The sequence below is a fragment of the Aspergillus eucalypticola genome, assembly GCF_003184535.1.
Source record: "Aspergillus eucalypticola CBS 122712 chromosome Unknown BO83scaffold_24, whole genome shotgun sequence".
Classification (NCBI taxonomy): Eukaryota; Fungi; Ascomycota; class Eurotiomycetes; order Eurotiales; family Aspergillaceae; genus Aspergillus; species Aspergillus eucalypticola.
In genome coordinates this window covers 307048-330731 of record NW_020290298.1, presented here as the reverse complement: position 1 = coordinate 330731, position 23684 = coordinate 307048, and the positions used below count along the sequence as shown (strand labels likewise).

The 23684-nt window shown below is 48.2% G+C and overlaps 6 protein-coding genes across 6 annotated transcripts; 5 read left to right on the top strand and 1 right to left on the bottom strand.

The window, feature by feature from the left end:
* Window positions 1-1984: 1984 nt before the first annotated feature.
* BO83DRAFT_439880 (uncharacterized protein) lies at window positions 1985-4257 on the top strand (the record flags this gene model as incomplete). The annotated part of the gene is made up of 4 exons (XM_025536210.1): window positions 1985-2288; window positions 2352-2489; window positions 3370-3603; window positions 3797-4257. 4 exons carry the CDS (start codon window positions 1985-1987, stop codon window positions 4255-4257), a joined length of 1137 nt encoding a protein of 378 aa, XP_025385098.1.
* A 3737-nt stretch (window positions 4258-7994) lies between these two features.
* Window positions 7995-9797, top strand: BO83DRAFT_410485 (uncharacterized protein; the record flags this gene model as incomplete). Its single annotated transcript, XM_025534219.1, has 5 exons — window positions 7995-8173; window positions 8483-8639; window positions 9101-9162; window positions 9482-9562; window positions 9686-9797. The coding sequence occupies exons 1-5, from the start codon at window positions 8115-8117 to the stop codon at window positions 9795-9797; spliced, it is 471 nt and encodes a 156-aa protein (XP_025385097.1). The 5' UTR covers window positions 7995-8114.
* A 280-nt stretch (window positions 9798-10077) lies between these two features.
* On the top strand, window positions 10078-12132 carry BO83DRAFT_108102 (uncharacterized protein). Its single transcript, XM_025525909.1, has one exon. It carries the CDS (start codon window positions 10377-10379, stop codon window positions 11862-11864), a length of 1488 nt encoding a protein of 495 aa, XP_025385096.1. The 5' UTR covers window positions 10078-10376; the 3' UTR covers window positions 11865-12132.
* A 2849-nt stretch (window positions 12133-14981) lies between these two features.
* On the top strand, window positions 14982-15703 carry BO83DRAFT_401460 (uncharacterized protein; the record flags this gene model as incomplete). The annotated part of the gene is made up of 3 exons (XM_025533464.1): window positions 14982-15313; window positions 15343-15520; window positions 15557-15703. 3 exons carry the CDS (start codon window positions 14982-14984, stop codon window positions 15701-15703), a joined length of 657 nt encoding a protein of 218 aa, XP_025385095.1.
* Window positions 15704-16229: 526 nt separating this feature from the next.
* On the top strand, window positions 16230-17409 carry BO83DRAFT_380991 (uncharacterized protein; the record flags this gene model as incomplete). Its single annotated transcript, XM_025531884.1, has 2 exons — window positions 16230-16785; window positions 16851-17409. Coding segments are annotated over exons 1-2 (506 nt in total), but the record flags the coding sequence as incomplete, so codon positions are not given.
* A 1287-nt stretch (window positions 17410-18696) lies between these two features.
* BO83DRAFT_380990 (putative nicotinamide nucleotide transhydrogenase) lies at window positions 18697-23157 on the bottom strand. The gene is made up of 18 exons (XM_025531883.1): window positions 22873-23157; window positions 22262-22808; window positions 22122-22211; window positions 21954-22005; window positions 21637-21897; window positions 21472-21589; window positions 20969-21424; window positions 20768-20920; window positions 20576-20716; window positions 20370-20531; window positions 20154-20324; window positions 19856-20110; window positions 19678-19811; window positions 19482-19628; window positions 19268-19436; window positions 19035-19223; window positions 18915-18989; window positions 18697-18868 (listed from the first exon to the last, which is right to left on the bottom strand). The coding sequence occupies exons 1-18, from the start codon at window positions 22967-22969 to the stop codon at window positions 18837-18839; spliced, it is 3249 nt and encodes a 1082-aa protein (XP_025385093.1). The 5' UTR covers window positions 22970-23157; the 3' UTR covers window positions 18697-18836.
* Window positions 23158-23684: the final 527 nt, after the last annotated feature.

Genomic DNA, 23684 nt, shown 5'->3' with positions numbered 1-23684 from the left:
TCATCTATTCAGGGAAGCGCGGTAGCGCATCTCTCGGTGCTTTGCTCGCTCGCAACCTGCCCTTGCGAATGGTGTCTCAAACCCACTCATCTTTATTCTTACGCCTCTGCCTATGTTGGCAAACCCACGGCTTAGCGACGGATTACCAACCACACAATGCCCTTGGATTCCACCCTTGATGTTTCACACCCGGCACCCCAAAACTTTATATTTATTTAATGAATGACCCTGACGACCCTGGTCGCCTTGCTTTGCGACCAGCTTATGCATGTGGCACCGCTGCTTTGCAGAGGAGGCGCCAAGCTAATCCCAGCGAGGGCGTATTGGAGTGGGTGAAGTTCTCCCTGGGGATATGTCAGGCAAGAGATCCTGCACTGGCTGTTTCCAGGCTGTATTCTAGATGTTTTTCTACTTCTTCGGGCAGCCGTTTGTGCGCTGCTGGATGTTGACCTTTCCGACACGATTTCTAGTGGAGCATTATAGACGATAAGGTCAACGTAAATGTAATCATGGTTATGTGTCTTTGTTTAATTGATCTTTACCTGTACATAATTGATTACTAATAATCAAAACGCATGGTTCTGTTTACCACACTTGTTGGGTATGGGTGCACGACTGGCCTTGGGGCGTCAAGAACGAAGGAGAGTCAAGGAAGGATTGCGAAATAGAGGATGAGGAAGGAGAATTTGGGCAACACAAACGGCTGGCTATTGAAAGCCATCGGACGGCCTGTTAAACGGCCAAAAAAACGAGAAACGGCTGGGCGGGCGGCAATACTTCAATTGACTATATGGTAAGACTGCGGGAGGTTGGGTTGATGTGCCATTTGCTCATCGATTAATCACATTTGTCAACAGTATTCCCGAGGGCAACCGGCGGTCAACGGGCTCCCTCTTTTTGGGATTCGGTGGAATGGCCGAACAATTGAGGTCGCTTATGGGTATGACAGCATGACAGGCGCAGGATCGTGATGTTCGCTAGGAGATCGGAGTTGCTGGAGAGGCAGGATCGACCCTCAAGTTACTCCGAGCCGAGATCGTCATGTCAACTCAACTATCACGGCTCTCGATGGCCTTTCTCCACCTCCCTCTCAGCTTCCTGCTGACAATCAGGTACAATATGCATATGGTTCTCAACCTTCTAGAGCAATCTGCTGAGCGGAAATATCTAAACTCAGTTATAGGTGATTAATGATCACTTACCGGTCAATTGTTAATCTGGTCTGGGACCGAAGGGCAAATACTGTTGGTAAGTGACTATGGCTACTATGTATAGGCGCCATAATCTAAGCTCTAAGCCCGACCCGGGAGTGGCTCCAATGGGCTGAAGCTTATCACTGCCACCTCGACTTCTCGGGTCCATTGCTCCTGTGAATCCCTCGATCTTGCAGTCGGCTGGAGCCGTGGAACCTGCGCAGATCCAATGGTTCATGCAGCTAAAGCGACAGTGTCCTTTCTCATTTGCCTAATATCTCCACTCTTTGAAGAGTACGCTGTCTTGCTACCACGAGCTGGTCTACCTACTTACTTGGTCCGTGTGGGATCGCCCAATAAACGATGCCAATGGCTTGGACTATGAGATCTAGACGCAGTAGTTTGGGGTTTAGCCTGCCTAGTTGCTATTTTCTTTTTCACAATGGCCAGCGATGCTGAGCCGTATGGGTCCATTGCTGCATTGATGCCAGAGTCCGATACGGCTTTGGTGATGATTCTGTTGAGGATCAACGTGAGTAGAGCAGAGCACTGACCTCGTTATTGCGCTCCATCGAGGATCTTCACGTTCGGATGAGAGGAGCTCAGTGATCCGAAGTATCCAGGCCCTGATGCCATGGGCTCTGGGAACAGCATAAAAGGGCCCTCGATTCCTGCCCTTTTGTCTGTATTCCATCCAGCATCACAACTACATCATCTCTCCAGTCCTCTACAAACAAACAACACTTTCACTTTAGTTTTAATAACTAATCTTTACCACTACAACCGACACCATGCGTTTCTCCGTCATCTCTGTTTCCCTCCTCTCCCTCTTCGCATCCTCGGCTCTGGCTATCCCCTCCGCTTCCGGCACCCTGAGCTGCAGCGATGTCAGCTCTGAGCTCTCCGGCTACGAGCAGCGTCTCGCAAAGGCCACCGACACCAGCTCTCCCAAGTACCAGGCCGTCCAGAACCTGATTGACTCTGCCAAGAACCTCGAGTCTGCCGACTGCGGCAGCTCCAGCAAGAGATCCTACTACCCCCCCGAGAGCACCGGTCTCATTGGAGAGATCCTGAACGCTGTTGACTCGCTCGTGAGTATCCCTTCCATAACATAGTGCCGGTTTATGAAATCCCATCTGACTCGACTTGGCAATCTAGCTCCAGGCTCTCGGTCTGTAAACGACCAACCTATCACCGAGAAGCGCGACTTCCGACGTCGCGCCTGGGATCGTCCCGATCAAGTTCCCTCGCAGAGTCGCCGGACGATGGAGGGATGCAATGTTCAGGATGACCTCGGTATAGGTTTTTTCCTGAAGGGTTTCCCTATATCACAATGCAAATGCAGGGGTCAGGGATCTGAATGGAATAATGGCGATGTTTCCTATGTTTATATAATGGAGATGTACGGGTATAGCTAATGATACAACCTGTCTACTGAACTGATGTTGACAAAAGTGTAGCGATTCGTAGCTTCCGCTTAGTTGTAGTATATTCATTGATATCATCCGCTCCGGTTATTTCAATCTAATCCAACACATGCTTTTCCCTATAAAGGAGCATGAGTGTAGTCATGAGTCATTTTCATTGAATGGGACCTTGCACATTTGTCGAAAGTTAGATAGAAATCTGGTGCTAATATGAATGAATTGAAGATGACACGATATTGCTAGTCAACTAACTAAATGTTGTCATCTAGGAGGATGCCGTGAAGTCGCTGCCAGAGGACAAGGAAGAATACCAGATCTTCAAAACAAAGTTAGAACGTGCGCAAATATACACACATTTTTCAATGAGTGCTGTTGCATGCTAAACGCATAAATACTACTCCCCTATCTCCAAATCTGTCTGGTAAGAGCATACAGACCTCCACATCAGGAAGTATACCACGCTACCTCCTGCCATCTTCACAAATCAATTAATAACAGTTGTTCCAGCATCATCATCAGCAAGGTTATAAGCATGCATTCTTACAGATCCCACGTGGTCAACCAAAACGAACAGAACCCATCATCACTGAACTCGCTTTGTGAGTTCCTCAACACTCCTCAGTCAGACCAACAACTAGTCGACTGGGAATGCTAGACTTCACCCATCCGAACGGTCCACCTGTTTATCGCAAGATTGACCATCAGTGCTTGTTGCGCGACCTTGTCTCTGAAGAAAACAAATATTGCAGGGCTATGTTCGCTGTATCGCCGAATTGTACTGGTCGAGAATATATCACGTGGTATCGTGGAAATTCTGGGCTCGACCCTGGATATTGATCCGTTGTTCTTGGAGGCTCATATTGGACGCAATGGCTGCTCTTCGAATCCGATGTTGGAATATGCAGATTATTCATGCCAGAAGTTCCTTACGTGCCACTACCCTCGAGCCATTACGCTGGAGGGCGTACAGGGATCTGTTGAATGTGAGAATTATGTGAGGCAAATAAATCTCACATAATTCATCCGACCCTTCCTGCGAGGGAAATAGTTCATCTTGTCCTCCTCGAGACGGACTATTTGATGATCTCATTTACTACTGGAAAATTAGACCCGCATCGTTCTTCGATATCACCAGACCCCCGATGAGTTTTCTGGCTTACTTCCCCATCCAGATAGCCCTCGCTGAATGGAAGAACAGTTACATTGCAATGGTCCTGCTTCTCCAACACTACGACTCGGAACTGATCAGAAGGGCAGTCAGAAAGAAGGTTGCCGATATCAAGAAAGATCCTGAAGACTGCACCCGTCCGCCCAAGCAATCTGAGTCTAGCGTCTCGAACTTGACAGGTTTCCGCCGCTGGTTCATGTCCACTATCAATCCTCCTCAAGCTCAAGTGAAAATTACCCAGCTCCGCGAGAGCTCTGAAAAGAAAACCCGCAGAATCAATTGGTCTGACCCTGTGTTCCAGACCTTCATGACCATGCGAACTTGGATCATGCCCATTATCACGCAAAACTACCGGGATATTAAGTACCTTAGATCCCAGACACTAGCCCTTCCACCCATTATCGACACTTATGATGCCGTTATCAACAGCCTAGGACAGTTCGCCTCGGCCCTTGATACCCGGTGGTAAAGAGTTCGCCAATGACCGCACTAACACCATCATACCCTTCCAGCGTGACTTTTGACATTTGTGGGACCTAGTCAGAACTCGTCTTTTTTTTTGTGTGTGCGCTCGTGCTGGGTTGACTATATAGATTGGCTGTTTATATTTAGTGCTTTGGTTAAGAAGTAGGTGTGTTGATATGGCTAATAGCTGATAATATCATTATTGCTTTGTTCTTGACCTTACTAATCCTACAATAAGCAAACAAGGTTATTAGGTAATTTGATGTATTATAACCATGCACCGTGTAGCTCCTCTATGATATCTGAAGCAGCTTAGCAGCCTGCGTAAACCACTAGAGTTCATAGCCATACACAAGGGATGGAAGTAGAACCTCCACCCACTCCATCTCAGACACTGACATCATTAACTATTCCAACCACGGTTAACCCGAAACATCTGTCACATTGAACATTCCCTCCATAGACAAGACGTGACCTACTTTTACCCTGCAGAATGCCATACCGGTCACCCATCTATACTCACTATCAGAGATCCTAGGTATGTAGGATGACTCCCTTACCCCTCCATACCATTACAAACCTACATGCTCGATCTACCCACCTTGATTCAAACTTAACAATAAGCATAACCATCACACGATCAATCAAAACCAGGGATCGATAGATAGTGCAGACGCAAAGAATGCTATCTGCGGAGGTAATCAGTCAGTCAGTCAGTCAGTCACAACCGCGTAGAATGTGCCAAGACCCAGACACCTACGGAGTAGGTACCTCCTCCCTTCAACCCCTCCTTGATTCCTTATCCGCACTTGACACCTCCATCCTTCCATCCCCTCCTCCTCCTCCTCCTCCTCCTCCTCCCTTGTACAGAGAAGATATCCAAGTAGGCTAGGCTACTTACACGTCCAACGCACGCATGCCATTCCTCACAACCCCATGTCCCACGACCACCCCCTCCCCTTAGCTCGGTAAAGCGAAAAAGAAGGAGAAAGAATCCATCCCCACCCACTTGCCCACCCACCACCTGTCATATCATATCATATCCATTTGCCAACGCAAAAAACATTGGCATGGTATGGTATGTCACCCTCCCCTTCTCCGACGCAAAAAAAAGCCTTCACCTCCACCTTACCCAAGTAGCAAATCCACTTACCTAACTTAGTTTTATTCCGACTCCACTATACCTGCTGCGTACACTAGACCAATAGCAGTGACTGCTAGTATGTATGGAAACTGGTGCAGTGGTATAAAACGGCCATGCATCAATCCGGTAACGCTAAACCGCACTACCGAGACAAATTCTGAAAGAAGAAGGGAGAAAAAACAGGGATTAGAGTCGATAGTTCAACTTAGCTACGTAGCTCAAGTGGAACTGGGAGGGGGGTAACGTAGCACTAAGATGGACATGGACTGGGGCGTTCAATAGTTGCTACCTTTTTTATCTTGTGTACTTGTGCTAGGTAGGTTACTATGTGGGTGTGACGGTGGTGATGGGAGTGGTGGTGGCTGTTTCTAAAAATGTCTTTCTTAGTATCATTTAGTTGTACAATAAGGATTATCTAACTACCTAGATTGGTGAAGTGCGCCGTTGGAATGACCCCACTGGTGGGGAGTGGGATGTCGGCTGTCTTGGTGCCATGGTGGGTAATCCGGAGACTGTGCCTTTATCTGTCTTTGGATTCCGGGTTTTTTTGTCTTGTGGTAGTATAGGTAGAAATTTGTTAGAGTGTGGACTGTGGAGGGACTGTGCTGAGTAGGTGGTACGTGATGAGATGACAGTAGCACGGTACAGTATGTCTCCCCCATCCCCCCCTGTCCCGGCAACTTTTTTGTCTTTCACGCAGTAGACAAGACATGTAATTCTCCCCTGAGTGATATTCAGTCCGCACCCCCTCCTTCTGCCTAGCCTAAGAGGTATGTAAGCAAAGTAACCCGACTCATCACATCACACAGACAGGATAATCCGCCCCCTCCCCAACAAGTGCAGCCACCCTCCAATTTACCCCATCCACTTTTATTGCAACTGTCACACAAACCTAGTCTACCTACTAGGAAGAAAATCGTAGTGGACACACCATGCAAGAAGGTTATTGTCCGAAGTTTCATCATCGAGCGTTGGCGCGCGCCCATCCATATATAGCTAACCTGAAACGCCCATTATAGCGCTAATTGGTTATTGAGACACCCGGGGGTTTGCGATCACTGAATGTTGTACCACAACAGAGGTGTTTCTTATCTGCACATAGAAAATCAATATATTGAGTATGAGGAGCCGGGCTTTTTGTGAGAACTTGTTAGGATAGGGCATCTTTGCCGGTAACCTTGTTTGAGGCTTGAACTGTGGGTGTGTGTGTGGGTGGGTGTTTCATGAACCAGGTCCGTCGACGTAACTTTATTCGAATGGGTTCGCGCGATACGGAGCAGGATGTTGCTGCGGTTGCTCAGCTGGTTATGCAGTAGGAATTGTCCATGCGATGTGACGAATGTATACATGATGACTGGAAACCGGTTTCCTAGAGTTTAAAGCAGCAGCCCGAACCCAATGAGTATAGCATATCATTCAGGGGCGTGATATCGCGTCCCTAAAATAAATCTTCATAGAAAGCAGAGTGAGTGGTGGCAGCCATAAACTTCACGTCCACGTCAGACTCGAGTCAAATCATCGTGTCTGGGTGGTTGGGGGGTCGTGCAGATGATACGTCTGGTGATGTGCACTGACAGGCGGGTTGGAAAAGTCTGGAGATATATCATGGGGTTGGAAGGTCAAATGAGCATTGGCCTCGGTGGCAGTGATGATTATCAACTCAATCTTGCGCTAAGACCAGCAGCGACAATGGACATTCTGGTGAGTTTGTTTGCGCTGTGGTCGCTTGGCTGGGACAAAGTAAATCAGCGAGAAGACCACTTGAGACGAAGTAAGGAGGAACAATAGTATAAGTTAAGAGGTGCTAAAAATATACTATACTTCACCTCATGGAGTAAGTATCTAGTAGTAGTCGAGTCGATAAGGGGACTTCCGTGATGTCCTTGCTCCGTCGATGCCCGGCATGAAGTTCTGGTAAGTATGTATGTCTTATCTGTAACTGTGCATTGCATCCCAGCCACATGCGCCCGTTGGCGATGATGGAGAGAGCGAGCTAGCTAGCTAGCTAGCTCCCTATAATCTACTCCGTACACACCACACATATTGTACACAATTCAGGAAGGACAGATAATCCTTTGTCAAGAACGGAGTCACCCACAGTGCCGAAATCCGTATCCGCTCATGCAGTGAGCAATTAGCTTAACAGTTAGCAGTTAGCAGTTTGGCAGCCCATCCCCCTTGGCCGCCCCCTCTCATGCCGCTCGGCTGTTTCACACTGCAACCACCGTTAGCTGCGTTCCTGCATAAGTCCGGAGGAGGTTCGGCCGTTGACTTTTTCTCACACTCTGCTCTGCTCCCGTCTCCCACTAAGAGAACAATTAATTTAGAGTGAAAGTACGTGTATAGACGGAGACTAACCGCGGTGATGATCTGACAATCATATCTATTTCGGGGTGTCGTTAATCTACCGATGACGCCCGATGATTTTCCAACCGCCTCGGCGGGGATCATCGACGGTGTGCACTGATGGATTGGATTGGATTGATTGATGGATTTTCCTCAATCTATTGCCTTATTTTTCTTCTTCTACTCTGTACCTAGTTAAGTAGTACTGTGTAGTGTATGTATGATTACTTTTGTTTATTTACTCAATTGTTGGGGGGGTCTTCCCCTTACTATATGTTGTAGTCCTGGAGATCTGTTTAATTTGTTGTGTTACCCGGTGATCTCACTTGCTTGTTATACTACCACCACCAGCATCTCGACTCCGTAAGTGGATGCAGAACCTCCCTTGGATGCATCCCGTCTGCAGGGAGGTCCGCGTCTATTGCTGCGGGTATCTAGCAGTCCATGCGAAAGAGAGAGAGTGTGTGTACCAAAGAAAAAGCGAAAATTCTCCCATTTGACGGTCGGGCAATTGGATAACCCCATCACGGCATGAACCGGACCACCCACTGAAAAGTGGGCATGAGTGGGAAGAGGAAGAAAGGGGGTGGGAACGCATGTAAACGGAAGAAAAAGAAAAAAGAAAAAAAGAAAATTTACGAACACCGGACGGGAAGATAGTTCCCTTTTTTTTTTTTTTCTTCCTCTTTTTGATTTTTTTTTCTCCCATTGCTCGAGGGGTCTGGTGTGTTTGAATTAGACATGCTCCACTGGGCTGGAGCAGCGGCGTTGCTTGGGAGTTGGGAAACGGTTCCCGGAGTTCATCCAATGCCAGGAACCAGGGGCAGGAAATGTATCAGATTGAGATGATGACGCTTATGTTGATGGTTGCTGATAACGGGTGTTGTTGGGTGTTGGTGTAGTACCGCAATTGATGGAAAATTGGGATGATGACTGGGATCGAGATCAAGGTTGAGGAATAGACTGGAGATAGTGAATCCATCCTACTTTAGACTAGGTCTATCAAAAAGATGGGATCAATGCGCCGTGTCATTTCTCTGGGGGACTTTCCCAATAATTAGCAACCACCGCTAAAAAGGGGATCCTCCGCTGCCTGCGAATTCTGCAGTGGATCCCCAACAACGCTCGACCACTTTGCTCTGCCCCGACTAAAGCTGTGATTAAGATGCTAGTTAACTAACTCCGAGAAAGTAACAGCGTGTATCACAAAGCAAGCAAGAAAACGATGGCTTAAGATAATAATACAAAGGATCTTAAGGGTTAGAAAGGACAGGGGGAAAATACAGGCATGATGAAGAATTGCATCCACATGGCCCCAATTGACTACGGATTGCTGGATTCTTGGCGGGAGTAAAAGCAATCTAGATGTGGCCGCCATCTGCACGCCACGCCCATTCCATTTGCATTTGGAGATGAAGAGTTTAGTTTAAACTGGCAGAGAAAAGTTTAAGCACTGACCTTTGACCTCCCGACTGCGCCCGTGGACACGTCTAATTCGTTTGCCCTTTTCCCCATCCATCCAATATCGGGTCCCGTGGCGCTTGACTCCTCTCCAGACCTTTTCCTCCCCGGCAAACGAGTCCCGAATTTCTTGGATAGCTTTTTTTTGTTCCTGTTTTTTTGTTTTTCTGTTTAGTTTAACCTTCTCCGTCTTCTCCGTACTCCGTACACAGTAAGATAGCTACTTATGACCGCGCCCCGACTATCATTGCTGCTCCTGGCCAGGGTTTTAGTCAAGAACCGCGCATGCAAGGGTTGTCCACGTCCCTGATCCCGAGCATCCTGAGGCAACGGACCACCTTTTCGCTGCTGCAGGAGAGTCAGGTAAGGATGGAGAGAGGACGTAAGCACGCCCTCCCCTCATTCCCGTGTAGCTTTAACGCGGCTCGTCCTGGATTCTTAGGGGTCACCAACACGTATATTCGAGATAGGCGAGGCACAGGAGTAAGTCCAGGAAGTGTAAAGCGCCTAAGTTTGGTGGTGGCGCACGTGTCATGCACAGTTGCTTCTTCCCATTCCCTGCAAATTCCCTAACTATTTTTCCTCCCTTTTAGTTAGTTAGTTTGTTGTTATCTTAGTATCCTTCGTCACGGTGGATCTGCTCATGGTCCGTCCACTCCGGAGGTTGTGTGATCGAATGGCATTTCGGTGGCTTCGTTCAAGACAAACCTCCAGGGTCGGATCCACTCCGTTTCGAGCATGCCATCCCGTGTGGTCAATATACCCTGTCTGGTCCCTGTTCGGTATATTTGATATCCGTTTGCCTCCTGTCGGCTCTTACTGGCTTCCCCTGGCGGATTTTTTTCAACATCTATTTCTGTGACGCTTCATCTCTCTCTCCATCTCTCGTCATCTCACGTTCCTTTCACTCCTCCTTTCCTCGTTGCTGTTGTTGTTGCATGGGTGACCCTTGACAACACTAACTGCATTGCTACCATCCCTCTCACCTCTCTCACCTCACCCATATCCCCGTCCATATAATCTTTCATTATCGACCTCGGGGGCGCACAGAGGGTCCCCTTTTTTTTTCTTAATAATTTCTTTTTTATCATCCTTCCTTTTTCTTTTTATTTCTTAAGATCCTCCTCATCCTTCCTTCCCGTTCTAGATCCATCTCTCCTCCACTAGCCAACATGTATTCTACTACGGCACCTCTGGATTTGGACTATCTCAATGAACAATTGCTTCCCCGGCGCTACGAATCGGAAGAAGAGGAGGCGTCAGAATCAGAATATGGGGCCCATGACCATGCCTTTTCGCCTATCAAGACTGCCGGTCCCTTCGACTCGGATACCAGTGCAGATGAGCTTTCCAATGTGAATTCCCCAGAGTCGCCAGTCGACAAGTCGTCATTCGCCCGCCTTCTGTCAGCCTATCCATCCGGAAAACAAAGTCGACCCGTATCCATGGATACGGTGAAACGAAGCAGTGGAACGACATTTGTACCAGATTCGTACATTTTTGACGACGATGACGACGTGATCATTGAGCTGCCCTCCCCTAGTGCTACCTCTCCTTTGCAATCTCCCATCTTCCTTCAACCAACAGTCTACCAACCTCCGGCGTCTCTCCTGTCGCAACAGTCACGATCTCCGTCTCCGGCCCTCAGCGAGTCGGATGAAGAGACGGACGTGCTCGTAGCAGAGCAGGTCAAATTTGTGGAACCCAGCGCCAGACCTAATCTAATCCTAATCAGTCCCGTTACCGACGGATCAGTAGTCGAAGAACCTGAACCCATGTCGGCAATTTCTGCAGTTTCTGCAGACGTTCCCCATCGCTTCCCACCTGGCCAAGGACTCTATTCCTTGAACCAAGGAACCAAATCACAGCCTTTATTGAGCGACAAACGGCCCGACTACCTGGGCCACATCAAGCGCGGCAGCTTGCAGCTGCACAACAAATATGCGAAACAAGCCCCCAAGCGGGCCGATACGGACCCCTTCACAATGCCCCGAGCTCTTGCGGACGTTCCTGAAACTGCCCAGCCGATGACCATGCGCTCGCGTGCTATGACGTGGAATCGACCGCAGACGTCCGCCGACAGTGCATCGAATCGCGGTCCCAAAGCGGGTCTCCTCCGCCGTCCGCCATCTATGCAAAGTGTCGGTGGTGCTGGTGGTGGTTACTCTCTGTTCCCGAGCACCAGACGAACCCCTGCATATCCTAGCGATGAGTACCACGCTCGGTCCACCTCTGTGTCCCACTCGATCGCCAGCTCGGACATGAGCCAGCCACCCTCGCGCACATCCAGTCCAGCACCATACTACTCCTCGCCTACATTCAACCGACACCGCTCGGGTTCATCATACAGCGTGTCGAGCGTCCCCGGCAATATCTCACAGCGGCCACCATTGCGTAATTCGATCATGAAGAGCTCAACCGCATCGAGCGTATACTCAGCCAGCAGCCTGCGATCGGAAGTGGAGAGCGTGCACAGTCTGGAACCACGGGAGACCGCCGAGACAGAAGTTGCCAAGACGGCGCGGCGGAAGAAGAGTTTTCGGCGCAGCAAGCAACCCAAGCTCGAGAGCACGACAACCGAACCGCTCCCAACAACTCCCAAGAGTTTCATGGGGTTCATGCTGAGAGGGCGGAGAAAGTCCACCATTCAAAAGTCCTAATGCTTAATTTTGTTTGTCAACTTGTTGGAACTAGTGTTTCATATTCATCTGTTTAACTACCGGTTTGGGTCAAATCGGCTATGACGGCGTTCGGTTAGCGGGATTAAGGGTTTAGGGATCTGGGTCAGGCGGCTACTTTGATTTGAATTTGGTTTTTGTTTATTCGCACTGGATGCTACTTTTCTGCTACTATATTACTCTGGTGTTTTAATTTCTGTACTATAAGAAGGAAACAAACAGCAGTGGTCTTCCCGGAGTGGGCCCATTCAAAAATGTTGAACATACCTACCATCTCTATCTATCCATCTTTCATTTCCTCCCGCGTACGTACAAAATAGACGAACAGTAAACTGACTCGAGATCATCACGCTGAAACAATTGCATAAGTACCCGTCACGTCAATCATCACCGAATCTTCCACGATTCTTCCATCGGCAATCCATCTGCGGCACCTACCGCCTTCATCCACGGGAAACCAACCAACCCAGCTGATCGGCCCAAGATTTGGGTCAGATCTGGATACGGGAAAACCTGCGATGAGATCTGACTCGTTCCCCGATCCACTTCATCTCGGTTGCGATCTACGTACCAAACATTGTCAATGGGATTGTAGTTGCCTGCTGCTGTCTGCTCGTATATCTTTTCATATACACACACCTCTCTCCCTCCTGAGATTTCAATATGACCTTAGGCAGATATAATCAAGTAATGACCCTGAACCCCTATCCCCGACCCCAACATAATTTAAATATATTGAATTGTACGAAAGTATAGATTAAGATCGCCCAAACAATACACATAGTATATTAAACACAATCTACATTATATGAACCCTATATTGGCGCGGGAAGCAAGTACACACTAGATAGATAGATAGATAGTTTAGTTCTTCGGCATTTCATTTTAGACTACGTACCCGTGCATCCAGATCCAAGTTCCAGGGTACGTAGACAGGATAAATTCAAATGAAGGATATACAGGTGGATCCCTGACGCGGGCACGGGCACGTCGCTTAGAATTTGATGTGCCTCAACTTGACTTACTTAATTTTTACTAACTAAGTATCTGTCTAGTGTCTAGATACCTTGATAGTCAGTTAGAGAGAGTAGATAATCAATGGTACGCTAACCGGCTCGCTCGCTCGCTCGAGCCACGTTCAGCTCCCGGATGGTTCCATCCATCCAACCAACCCCCATCGGTTAGTTTTAGTTGACCGGTACGAACCATGATGCACAGAATCAGGGCTCGGGCTCCGGTGCCGAAGTCCGAATGATAATGTCACGTCTGTCTGTCGATCAATCTGCGCATTGCATTAGGTTTCATATCTCTTCATGATTTTTTGTGGGTTTGACGTGGCTTGACATGACATGACTCGGAGAGTTTGCGCGGGAACAACTGACTCGTGGGAAGCCGGGATGCGTGACTTTTCAGCTGAGCGTGTCATTCTTATGCTGCTAAGCGATGTGGCAAGTTTGGGGAATGTGTCGTGTCTATTCATATGTCTGTATAATGATCTTTGTGGAGTGGAGGACGGGGGATGGGGTGAATATGCCTTGAACTTATGTGGGAACGGAATTCAATGGGAATGGTTTGATTGGATGGATAGATGGCTTGTAAGCGAAGCTGGGAGATGAATGAGGATGGAATGTTATTCATCGTTGATTGGACTAGTTGATGCACTCGCTTCAGTGGCGCTGGGGTATATGAGGCACCTTTTCCCCTTCTTCTTCTCCTTCTTCTCTCTCTCTTTGCAACCTCCAACATATGGTCATCAAACATCTATGATGCTCTATCGGTCATGGTTTTCCCTGGTTTACTCGGATTTAGCAGCTACAACAAGAGTAACTTCCAAACCACCTAACTATCTACAAGTCATTCCTCCATTGAAACGGGACTCTAGTGTTAACGCATTGTCCAGCAAATCATTATTTGTATCTGCTAGACATACGATGGGCGACCGACCGGAATTGTATATGAAGCAATCTTTCACAGAGAAATGTGACTTCTTTGCTTAGATGACTTACGTTGACGCTCCTCATACATTTATTTATAAATACCGCGCAAATAGTGCTATGTTATAATCTAACTGACATGGCTAAAGCCTACGGCTAACGAGACATTAGACACGCTGACCACCTAACCGTCAATTGGAAGTGTACACAGGACCACCTAAGCAGGGTGCCTCAAGGGCTCCTGAATGGAAATGGCTGACATTGAATACAGCGTAGACGGCTAAAAATGCATTTGCGGAGGGCACTGGAGACCGATTCCTTCACGTGGCGATTGTTTACGGAAAGAAAAACAAGGCTTCTAATGGAGATGATACATGGTAGTGTATCTTGAACAGTGCAGCTGAGTTTGACAATGGAACGGAACCTGAAAAGCTTACTTCAAGTATCAGGTGAAAGAAGAAGAGGCCAGAACCCGATTCAAGCCCATTTCTCACAATTTCTTTGTACTCGGTTGATAATGGCTCCTTCAGCATCTATAGTGCAAGTCGAACGGGCCTCTGGGTCATTGGGCTCGCTCCCCTGAGGAGATGGAGGTCTTATCGTCAATCACCTAGCAGGACAGAGAGAAAGTACGATCTTAGGCTGTGTGGGGCATTGGGTACACGAGAGATGGTATATACTCTGGTAATTGTGCTGGTATATCGAGCCAGATTGTTGTTGGGCCTCCGCTGTGTCCAGCCCGCTCTTTCGCAGCCACCAGCTTAAAGTGATGACAACAAGCGTGGCAGTATATGGCTGAAAGACCCCCATATACAGCTACAAGTGGGACTGCCTTTTCTTTCAAAGAGACATTAAGAATGAGACACAGAACCATTACGTCTCGGAATTCTTGAGACGTAACGGGGTGAGTGTAGCCAGCGATTCCGCTCAAAACGGTGTATCGGTTCTTTCCGATTACAGTACACCTGGACGTGCTTGCCTCTAGTAGTATACTTGGCGCTGCTTGCCAGACGGATGAGTTCTGCTGAAGTCTCCTCTAAATTCTCTTCGCTCCCAAGACAAGCACCCTCCTCACACACACACACACACACACACAAACATACACACCCACCCACCCATAAACACGATCTTTGTCTTTGGGTCTTTCTGATACTCGTTGTTGATCATGTCTCTCGGAAAATTTATCGGTGAACTTCCTCGCAACGGAGAGCAATGGGTACAATATGCCAAGCGGGCCGGCCTTTTGCACAAGTCGCTGCGACACTGCAAGGAACTCCAGTCAGGATCTTGCGTCAACGATGAGCAATTTATGCTCTTTAGAACGATTTGCCCCCAACCCATTTACCCAGACTATTTCAATCCTGCTGACTATGGTCTTGACTTAACTACAGCCTCTAATATATTAGCAATGTCCCAAGGCTTTCAAGCGTACCTCAACCAAGTCGGCACAAACAACTTCCGGGGCCTGGGAGAATTTGGCACTACTCTCGTTCAACAGTGGGAAGTACTGGAAGGCCTTAGAACAGAACTGATCCGCTTAAGTGCTCTGATGAAACTCCTGTTAATTCTAGTCTGATCAGTCTACTCCAGGCGCTTTCCTTGTTACCTACCACGACTACCTCCGAGTGGCGTAGCACCAGAATCCGTTTGAGGGGAACATTCGGTAATCATAATCTTCGTTCAGGCGAGTCTCCTCCCCAGTTTGTTGCAATCACAGATGGACAATTGCAAGATAAGTAGACAGGTAAAATCAAGTCTGTGATTGAATGCAAGAGATACCTTCGCGAAAAGATAGGCAAGGCAGTCGATATGCAGGAGGCTGCTGAGGTTGTGGCTTGGGTCAGCCAGTATCCTGATACTGATAGAAGTATCAAAACACACCAGTAAGCCACCCGCAACCTAACCAATATGAACACGTTGGTAACCATAGTCGGGTTCTTGTTTTAAAGGATGGACACGAAATATGGATAAACTTTGCAGGATATGACAATTCTTGGGCAAACTACCTAGATGGCCGTGGTGGAAGTGATACGAGGCAACCCAGCCTGATGACGATGCAAAGATACGGTCCCTACAATATAGCGGAAAGACGCCAAGTATTGCAGGTGTCTACGATCCTGCTTGCTATTTCACTTTAGTCATACGTCCAGCATACGGGTCGCAAAGAACAGCTTCAGACTGGCCTTGATATATGCCAGGTCGCAAAGACCGGTCTCCAGCAAAGCCCAGGCCTACCATTTGTTGATACGCTGAAACGGAGCCGGATCTTGGTGCCGAGGAGCCTAGCAGTACTAATAATACTCTATGACATGGTATGGAGTATTAATGGTAAGTTTGCGTAGATAGTGAATCATTCAGTATCAGGTGACCAGCCACCCCCCACAAACATCTACAGTCTTACCGTCTCGACTCAATTCAACTCTTCAACATCACCAACCATTCGAACAACGAGAACGCCCTCATATTCAATTACACGACAAAAATGCCTAGCAACAGCATAGCTGAGCAACTCGTTCGTCTTGAGAAGGAATTGGTTGTGAAGCCTCCTGAAGTGCTGGTGGATAAAGAGAATCGGGTGAGTGATATAGTCCTAGGTCAGTACCAAATTGATCGCAGTCATATGGGACCATATTTTCTTGAAAACCTTGAAGATGAAGGAAAGGGAACTGCAGGAGCAGATATATATGGGCCACGAACACTGTTTCCTGCTGATGTCCCAATTTTTTTCAACCCATGTCCCGAGCGGAGCTTGAAAAGTACCCCGTTCTAGCCTCAAAACAGCCGACAATGATACACTACAACCCCGCCATTCCGGGTGACTCGCCAAATGAACAGAAAAATTATATATACCAATGGGCCTACCATTTAATGAAATGGGTGGAATACTCCGTGGGTCAATGCGGAGTAAGAGAAAACGCGAAAACTTTAGATGAACGACTAATGAGGCGAAGAAAACTGAAAAACATAGAGTAAGTGCAAGAAGGCTATTGGATTTCTTTTTGACTAGATCATTTAAGTAAAGAATTTCCAATAGATGGCCCGATCCGTTCTATCTAGGCTGCGAGCTGTTTGGGGCATACCCTTCTGTTCACGACCATTGGGGAGCAATTCTTCGGATCGAGCCAGATATGATTGATGGCCACCGTATCTATCCCCATCTTACCGTTGGCCTAGCTCTATCGCATTGCGGGAAAGAGAGCTCCATGCTCTACGAGGAACTCGCAGTGATAATATCTGCTATGCAATGCCGGGCTGTTCAGCCTCGGGTTCCAGAAGATAAGGCTTTGTTCGAGGAGGATATTGAGACTATAAAGTCCATGCCTTGGGAGTTTGGAGATGAAAAGACGTTTCCTCTTCTCCTTCTGTCATTTCCGGGTCCCCATAATTTCCGTTATTTTCATGTCTGTATGCGTGGGACTCGGATGCTTATTCTACAGTCTAAGCTGTACAGCTTCGAAAAAAAGGAGACTGCGCCGATTGAGCTTCTAGTACGGTTGGCAATGAGCCAGCCGTTATCAGAGATTTAAGTAACACCAGGTCGCAAGGAATTGTACTTGCTGCACCCTCAGGTCGAAAAGACCGAGACTTATGACTACCTCAGGTCGAAAAGACCGAGACTTATGTTATCAACAAATTGTACAATCCATACCTATGTCTTAAAGAATGAAATTGCTGTCTCCCTTCCAATGAGTGCACCAAATTCTGAACATTACACACCCGCAAAAAGCAGAGAAGAAGGACTGCTTCTGCTTTCCTTCTCTTCTGATATCGACGTAAATTATCTATTTAATGGATGATGCAAGACACCACCATATTATTCCACTCCTCTAGATCTTCTGTGTCCTTAACTGGTTGTACTGCTACTCGTAATAGGCAAGCACGACAGCTTTCCGACAGTTACTGCACTATTTAGTTGAGGCAGATCTAACAATGCCGTCCGTCTTCAATGAAATGGCGAAGACTATAACGAGCTATCGGGTGAAACAACCAGTCTCGCCGCCGGTAGGGTTCGCGGAGTGGTCCTCGTGCCAATTCGTGGAGCTGCCCGCGGACATCCCAGGTAGGGCCACCGAATGGCTGTTGGAAGGCTCCGGGGCTCCTGGGGAGATTTAGCGTCTTTCTGGACCTCAGAACAAATCAAGGCCTGGAAGGAAGAGGTCTTATGTCCAGACAGAGCAAATTACTAAATTGAATAGACACACTACAGTGCCATATACTAGTGCCGATGCCCTTCTGGGATTTTTAGTATTTTCGGATCTCAGAGAACTTGAGCTATCGAAGGCGTTTAACAATGCAGAAGGAGCCCGATGCAATATTATTACCTTACATTAGTCGGACTACCATGATACTGTTGGGCGCTTCCAGTCATGTGTATCCACTGTTCAAATAGTCGCTTTCCCTCCGGAGATTCATTCTTCTTTACTTCGGTGAATAGAATCTCTGGTATACATCATGCAAGTCGAACGGGCCTCTGGGTTATTGGGCTTGCTCCCCTGAGGAGATGGAGGTCTTATCATTAATCACCTAGCAGGACAGAGAGAACGTATGATCTTCGTAGCATCTCCACAAGCTTAGGCCGTGTGGGGTATTGGGTATACGAGAGATGGTATGTACTCTGGTAATCTATTCACGATACCAGAACTCCTATCTCTCACAAAGAACTTACATGGAAATGGCCGTCGAGGTGGTTGCGGTGATAACCATGACTATAGTAGATACAGTGGCTGGAGACCCAGAAGAGTATTTATTGTAACCTATCTTTCCAGCTTTACACTAATTTATTAACAAGGCTTGATTACAGTACCGGTTCTGTGGCTGTAGAAGCTATTCAATCACGAACTACTACCTACCTGCCATTTTGGGGTAGGAGGCAGCGATGCTTGATACGTCAGAATTGGCCTTGTATTTGCTCATGTCAAAAGTACTATGGACCTGAATGTAACTAGAATCATCCCAAATCATCCAACGTCCCGCCAATGTGAGAGAGCATGAACGAATGAATCCAGGAAACTAGTAGCAACTATTTACGCGCCTCGAGAGCAGATTTGATAGCTGCAACATGTTAGATTTGTCCTCATCCATTAGCAGGGTAGCTCACCATCGCAAGAGGTCTTGGCATCTCCAAAAAGCATCCTTGTTCCAGGCATGTAGAACATCGGGTTTGGTACGTCGGCTGCACGATTAGCGCTTGTTCATCCCATGAGTCAAAGACACTTACCGTATCCGCTGGACATGCTGCGCTTCATCACAACAACCTCCTTGCTCTTCCACGCATGCAGGACTGGCATACCAGAGATCGGTGAGTCAGGCTCAAGGGCGATTGGATTGACAGTGTCATTAGCGCCAATCACAAGGGTAACGTCAGTGTCCGGGAAGTCATCGTTTATCTCATCCATTTCGAGCACGACTATTCTGGTTAGCCTCGCCCAGGTGCTCGGGTGTTGTACCTACTATCATAAGGAACCGATGCCTCTGCCAGAAGCACATTGCATTGACCTGGCATCCTGCCTGCAACAGGATGAATGGCGAATCGCACGGTAACACCTCTGGCACGTAGCATACGCACGATCTCAGCCAGGGCATACTGCGCCTTCGCTACAGCCATGCCATATCCAACAACCTATAACCCATTAGCCATGCTCATCATTTCAAAGCTCATACGCACAATTATGACGCTTTCAGCATTTGACAATGCTTCCACGGTATCGTCGACAGTTGCCTGGACTACCTCGCCTTCGATCTTCTTTGCTTGCTGAGGAGCCGCAATGCCGCCAAACAAGACATTGGTAAGCGAGCGGTTCATAGCGACGCACTGGCATGGTTAGAATCTTCCGAGCAATAGTCTAATCGAGAATGCCTACCATAATGTAGGACAAAATCGAACCGCTAACTCCAATCAAAGAGCCTACACTGGTGAGGAGGGGGTTATTGAGCATGAAGCCTTCAGCAACCAGAGCAAATCCAGAGTATGCATTCAACACGGTAATCACCACCGCTGCGCTGGTCAGCAAGGCACGTAACCTAGGGTCGAGCACTTACGCATATCAGCCCCACCAATGGCAGCGGTCGTAGTATAACCTTTCAAGAAACTAAGCAGGGTATTTGCGCCTAAGCACGTCGCTGCGATCACTGGGGATCCAGGTGCCATTGTAACAAAGGCTCCCATTGTGGCCACATTACTTCCAAGCAGACTCGTGTTGATCAAGTGTCTACCAGGTAGTATCATAGGTCGCGAAGACATACGTCCGGCGAGCTTCAGGAAAGCCACAATAGAACCAGTAAAGGTAACACCACCTACTACGGTTAGAGATTTCCTGCTCACGTGGGATATACGTACCGATCAGAACGCCCAGATACGCCGTCACCATGTGCAATGTGGATACGTGAGAAATGTCAGCCACTACGCTCCCTATGCTTGTAAGGACAGCCGCGAGCCCAACCACAGAATGGAGAGCAGCAACGGTCTGGGGAAGCCCAGTTGGTGTGATTCGTCGTCCTATGAGAGCTCCTGTTGACCGGTTAGGAAAGTCGGTCATATGAGTGCTTTACATACCAGCGACAGAACCTAAGCCAGCCACCGCGCCAAATTGGGTTAAAACTTCAGGCGAGAACCCTACAGCTGCCAAAGAAGCAATGATTCCAGCTGCGACTCCAAGTATACCAAGAATATTTCCACGCCTAGCAGTTTGCTGAGAAGCAAGGCCCGAGATCGAGGCTACTGATATTAGCAATGGAAACATCAGCACGAGAAGCACTTACCAATACAGAGAACACTGCTGACAAGATAACCGGCTTGCACAAGCCCCGCCATTCCAGTGCTGGCAGCAGCAAGGAAGCCCCCACCAAACAGCACAGCTGGAATAGCGTAAAGCCAAGGGTATTCAGGCGGATCAGTCGGACCTGGACATGGTGTGAGCGAATATCGTCAACAATATGTGCCTCAACACTAACGCTTGAACATATCCAACATGCGTTTGGTAATAACAAAACCACCTGATACATTCATAAATGCCAGTAGAACTGAAGTAGCACCTAGGGCTTCGGGTATCGTGCTGGGTACGTAGCCTCCGCCCATGATGAAGAAACCGCCAATTCCGACCATACCTGAGGCAGTCAGCATTAGTAAAACAGCGGAGTATTCGGCCTACTCACCAGAAATCGCATTTGTAACGCTCATTAAGGGGGAATGAAGAGCCGGCGCAACACCCCACACTGCACGATAGCCGACCAGACCAGCAAGACCAAATGTCAACATGTTGCTCATGAACACCGGTCCTGTAGCCTTGCCCAGAGCAAGAGCAGTCCCCATACCAGCGGTAGTGGCAGTAACATCGCGCGTAGCCTTTTGCCAAGGCGAAATTGCCAGTTCTGCTTTTTCTTTGGTAGGCGTGGGGATCTCTTGCTTAGGTGCAGGAGGTGGTACTGGCCGTGGGGCTGGCGGTATGATCTTTCCATCGTGTGTAACAATAGAACCGCGAACGACCTCATCTGCTAAATCAATGCCAAAGGACTTCTCTTTAGGGGACATGGACAGAAGGTATTTAATAATGTTGTTGGAATACAATGTAGATGATTGGGTTGGGAGACGCGACGGTAAGTCAGTATATCCTTGAACTTGTCAGTCCTGTATCACTGAACACTTGGAAGCCGCATACCAATAACAGTCACATCTTGAAACCTAGTCAACTCGCCAGGTATAGTTGCTTCGCAGTTCCCGCCTGCTTCCGCGGCAAGATCGACGATGACAGATCCAGGTTTCATTGCAGCAACCATCTAGAACTGTAAGTAGATTTCGATGGATCCTGGGATATGGTTCTTACCTCTTTCGTAATGAGCTTAGGTGCAGGCTTTCCAGGGATGAGAGCAGTCGTGATAATGATATCTACTTCCCGAGCTTGTTCCATGAAAAGCTTCATCTCCGCTTCAATGAATTCCTTCGACATCTCTTTGGCATATCCACCTTGGCCTGATCCTTCCTCTTGGATGTCTACCTCTATGAACTCGGCACCAAGGGACTGGACTTGTTCACGAGCAGCAGAACGGGTATCGAAGCCTCTAACAATAGCTCCCAAGCGACGAGCCTAGACAATGCCCGTTAATAATGACCCTCCAGTGTGACGCGTTAACAGAGACCTACAGATGCGATTGCGCTCAAACCAGCCACGCCAGCGCCAATAACCAAAACCTTACTAGGGGGGATCTAGAACTTCTCAGTATTATAGCCTATCATATCAGAAGGGAATACAACCTTTCTAAGTAGCATATTGTTAGTAAATCTGTATGAGACATGTAAAAACTCACTTACCCAGCGGCAGTAACTTGGCCCGTCAGAAACCGGCCAAAATGATTGGACGCTTCCAAGACAGCTTTATACCCAGCAATATTGGCCATGGAACTATCGTTAAGTGGTCAGCATTGTGAGTATCCAGTATGAATGGCTCATACCTAAGAGCGTCGTATGTTTGTGCGCGAGATATTCTTGGTATCATGTCCATGGCAAAAGATGTGACGCCACGCGAAGCAAGTTTCTCGACCAGTGGCTTGTTCTGGGCCGGATACAGGAACGAAATAACCGTGCTTCCCTGGCGCAGTGCTCCGATTTCGTCGATGGGACCTTGCTGCTGAGGACTGCGGACCTTCAAAATGATGTCGCTCTGAGACCATATTGAACCCCGATCGACTAGTGTTGCTCCAGCTTGTTCGTATACTTGATCGTGTAGCTTGGCTTCCTCTCCAGCGCCGCGTTCTACCAACACACGCGAGAATCCTTTTTTGAGCAACAGGGAGACATTCTGAGGGGTCACGGCAACACGACGTTCGTTCGGGTATGTTTCACGAGGTACACCAACGGTCAGGGCGGAGTAAGGTACGACTGGGACGGACGGCGATGCGGATGCAGCAGTAGCGTATCTTCTGCGAGACGACGTCGGAAGTGGCAGCTGTTCAAAGAAGTTGTATCTGGTGGCTAACAATGGAACGCATCGCACTTGCACTTATGCGCCGGTGGTCAGTAAGTCTTGAGGCCCACCCTCGATGAGGTTAGCAAAAGCACTCACGAGTGGTCTTAACAATAGAGCGGGAGTCCCGTGGATAGGCTCCAGGAACTGCTCGGCATGGCAACAGCGCCGAGCGCAGAAACAGCGGTGCACTCATAGCGGAAGTTGGCAGCTAACGCAAGGCGACTCTAATGATAGAAGCTATTGCCACAGAAACCCTCATTCCACTCACTCTCAATGCTGCAAAGGTGGCAGAAGGGGGCGTCGGGGCCACATGGGTGGTGTGACAGAAGGGCAGGCTAGGAAGGACGGCAGGACGGCGGGTTATTGTTTCGAACTGTAAACCCATTCAATCAGAGACGTTAGTGAATTGAAATATCAGCTGAAGAGTGCAGGCACGTACAGCTATATGGGGAAAGCTCCTGATTCATGATTCAATCAGGAGAGAGATTGATCGTTGAAATTGCGGGGAGGTCACCGTTGCGCAAGGGATGGCGGGAACACAACATGCCAATTATCCACGAGTCTAAACTTGGCATAAAGAAAGGATGACTCCGGTGACCGGAATTCACCTCCATAGGATTGAAGAACGATAGTACTAGTAGTAGCCGTGGGTGATGTGACCAAAGACTTGCAGGAAATGAGGGGAAGCCGCGCGGGGAAGGCCCATTGACTGGCCATCGGCTTCGCGGAGTCTGAGCTGTCACTCCCGCTTGGCAATCAGGCATCGTCCACCATGCACTTTTTCTCATGGTTTATGCTGGTATTGACTGCATTAATAGGGTCCTATCGTGCCACCTGTCGCATATCTGTGTATACAATACTATCCCAAAAAGGTCTTCATATCATCTTGACCTGGTTACCCGTGCTGC

Coding starts and splice junctions, on each gene's coding strand:
- BO83DRAFT_108102 (XM_025525909.1), top strand. CDS start 10,377: ATGTATTCTACTACGGCACCTCTGGATTTGGACTATCTCAATGAACAA.
- BO83DRAFT_380990 (XM_025531883.1), bottom strand. CDS start 22,969: ATGAGTGCACCGCTGTTTCTGCGCTCGGCGCTGTTGCCATGCCGAGCA. Junction 22,006..22,121: donor GGCCAAGTTACTGCCGCTGG/GTAAGTGAGTTT, acceptor GATCCCCCCTAG/TAAGGTTTTGGTTATTGGCG. Junction 20,325..20,369: donor TGGCTTAGGTTCTGTCGCTG/GTATGTAAAGCA, acceptor ACCGGTCAACAG/GAGCTCTCATAGGACGACGA.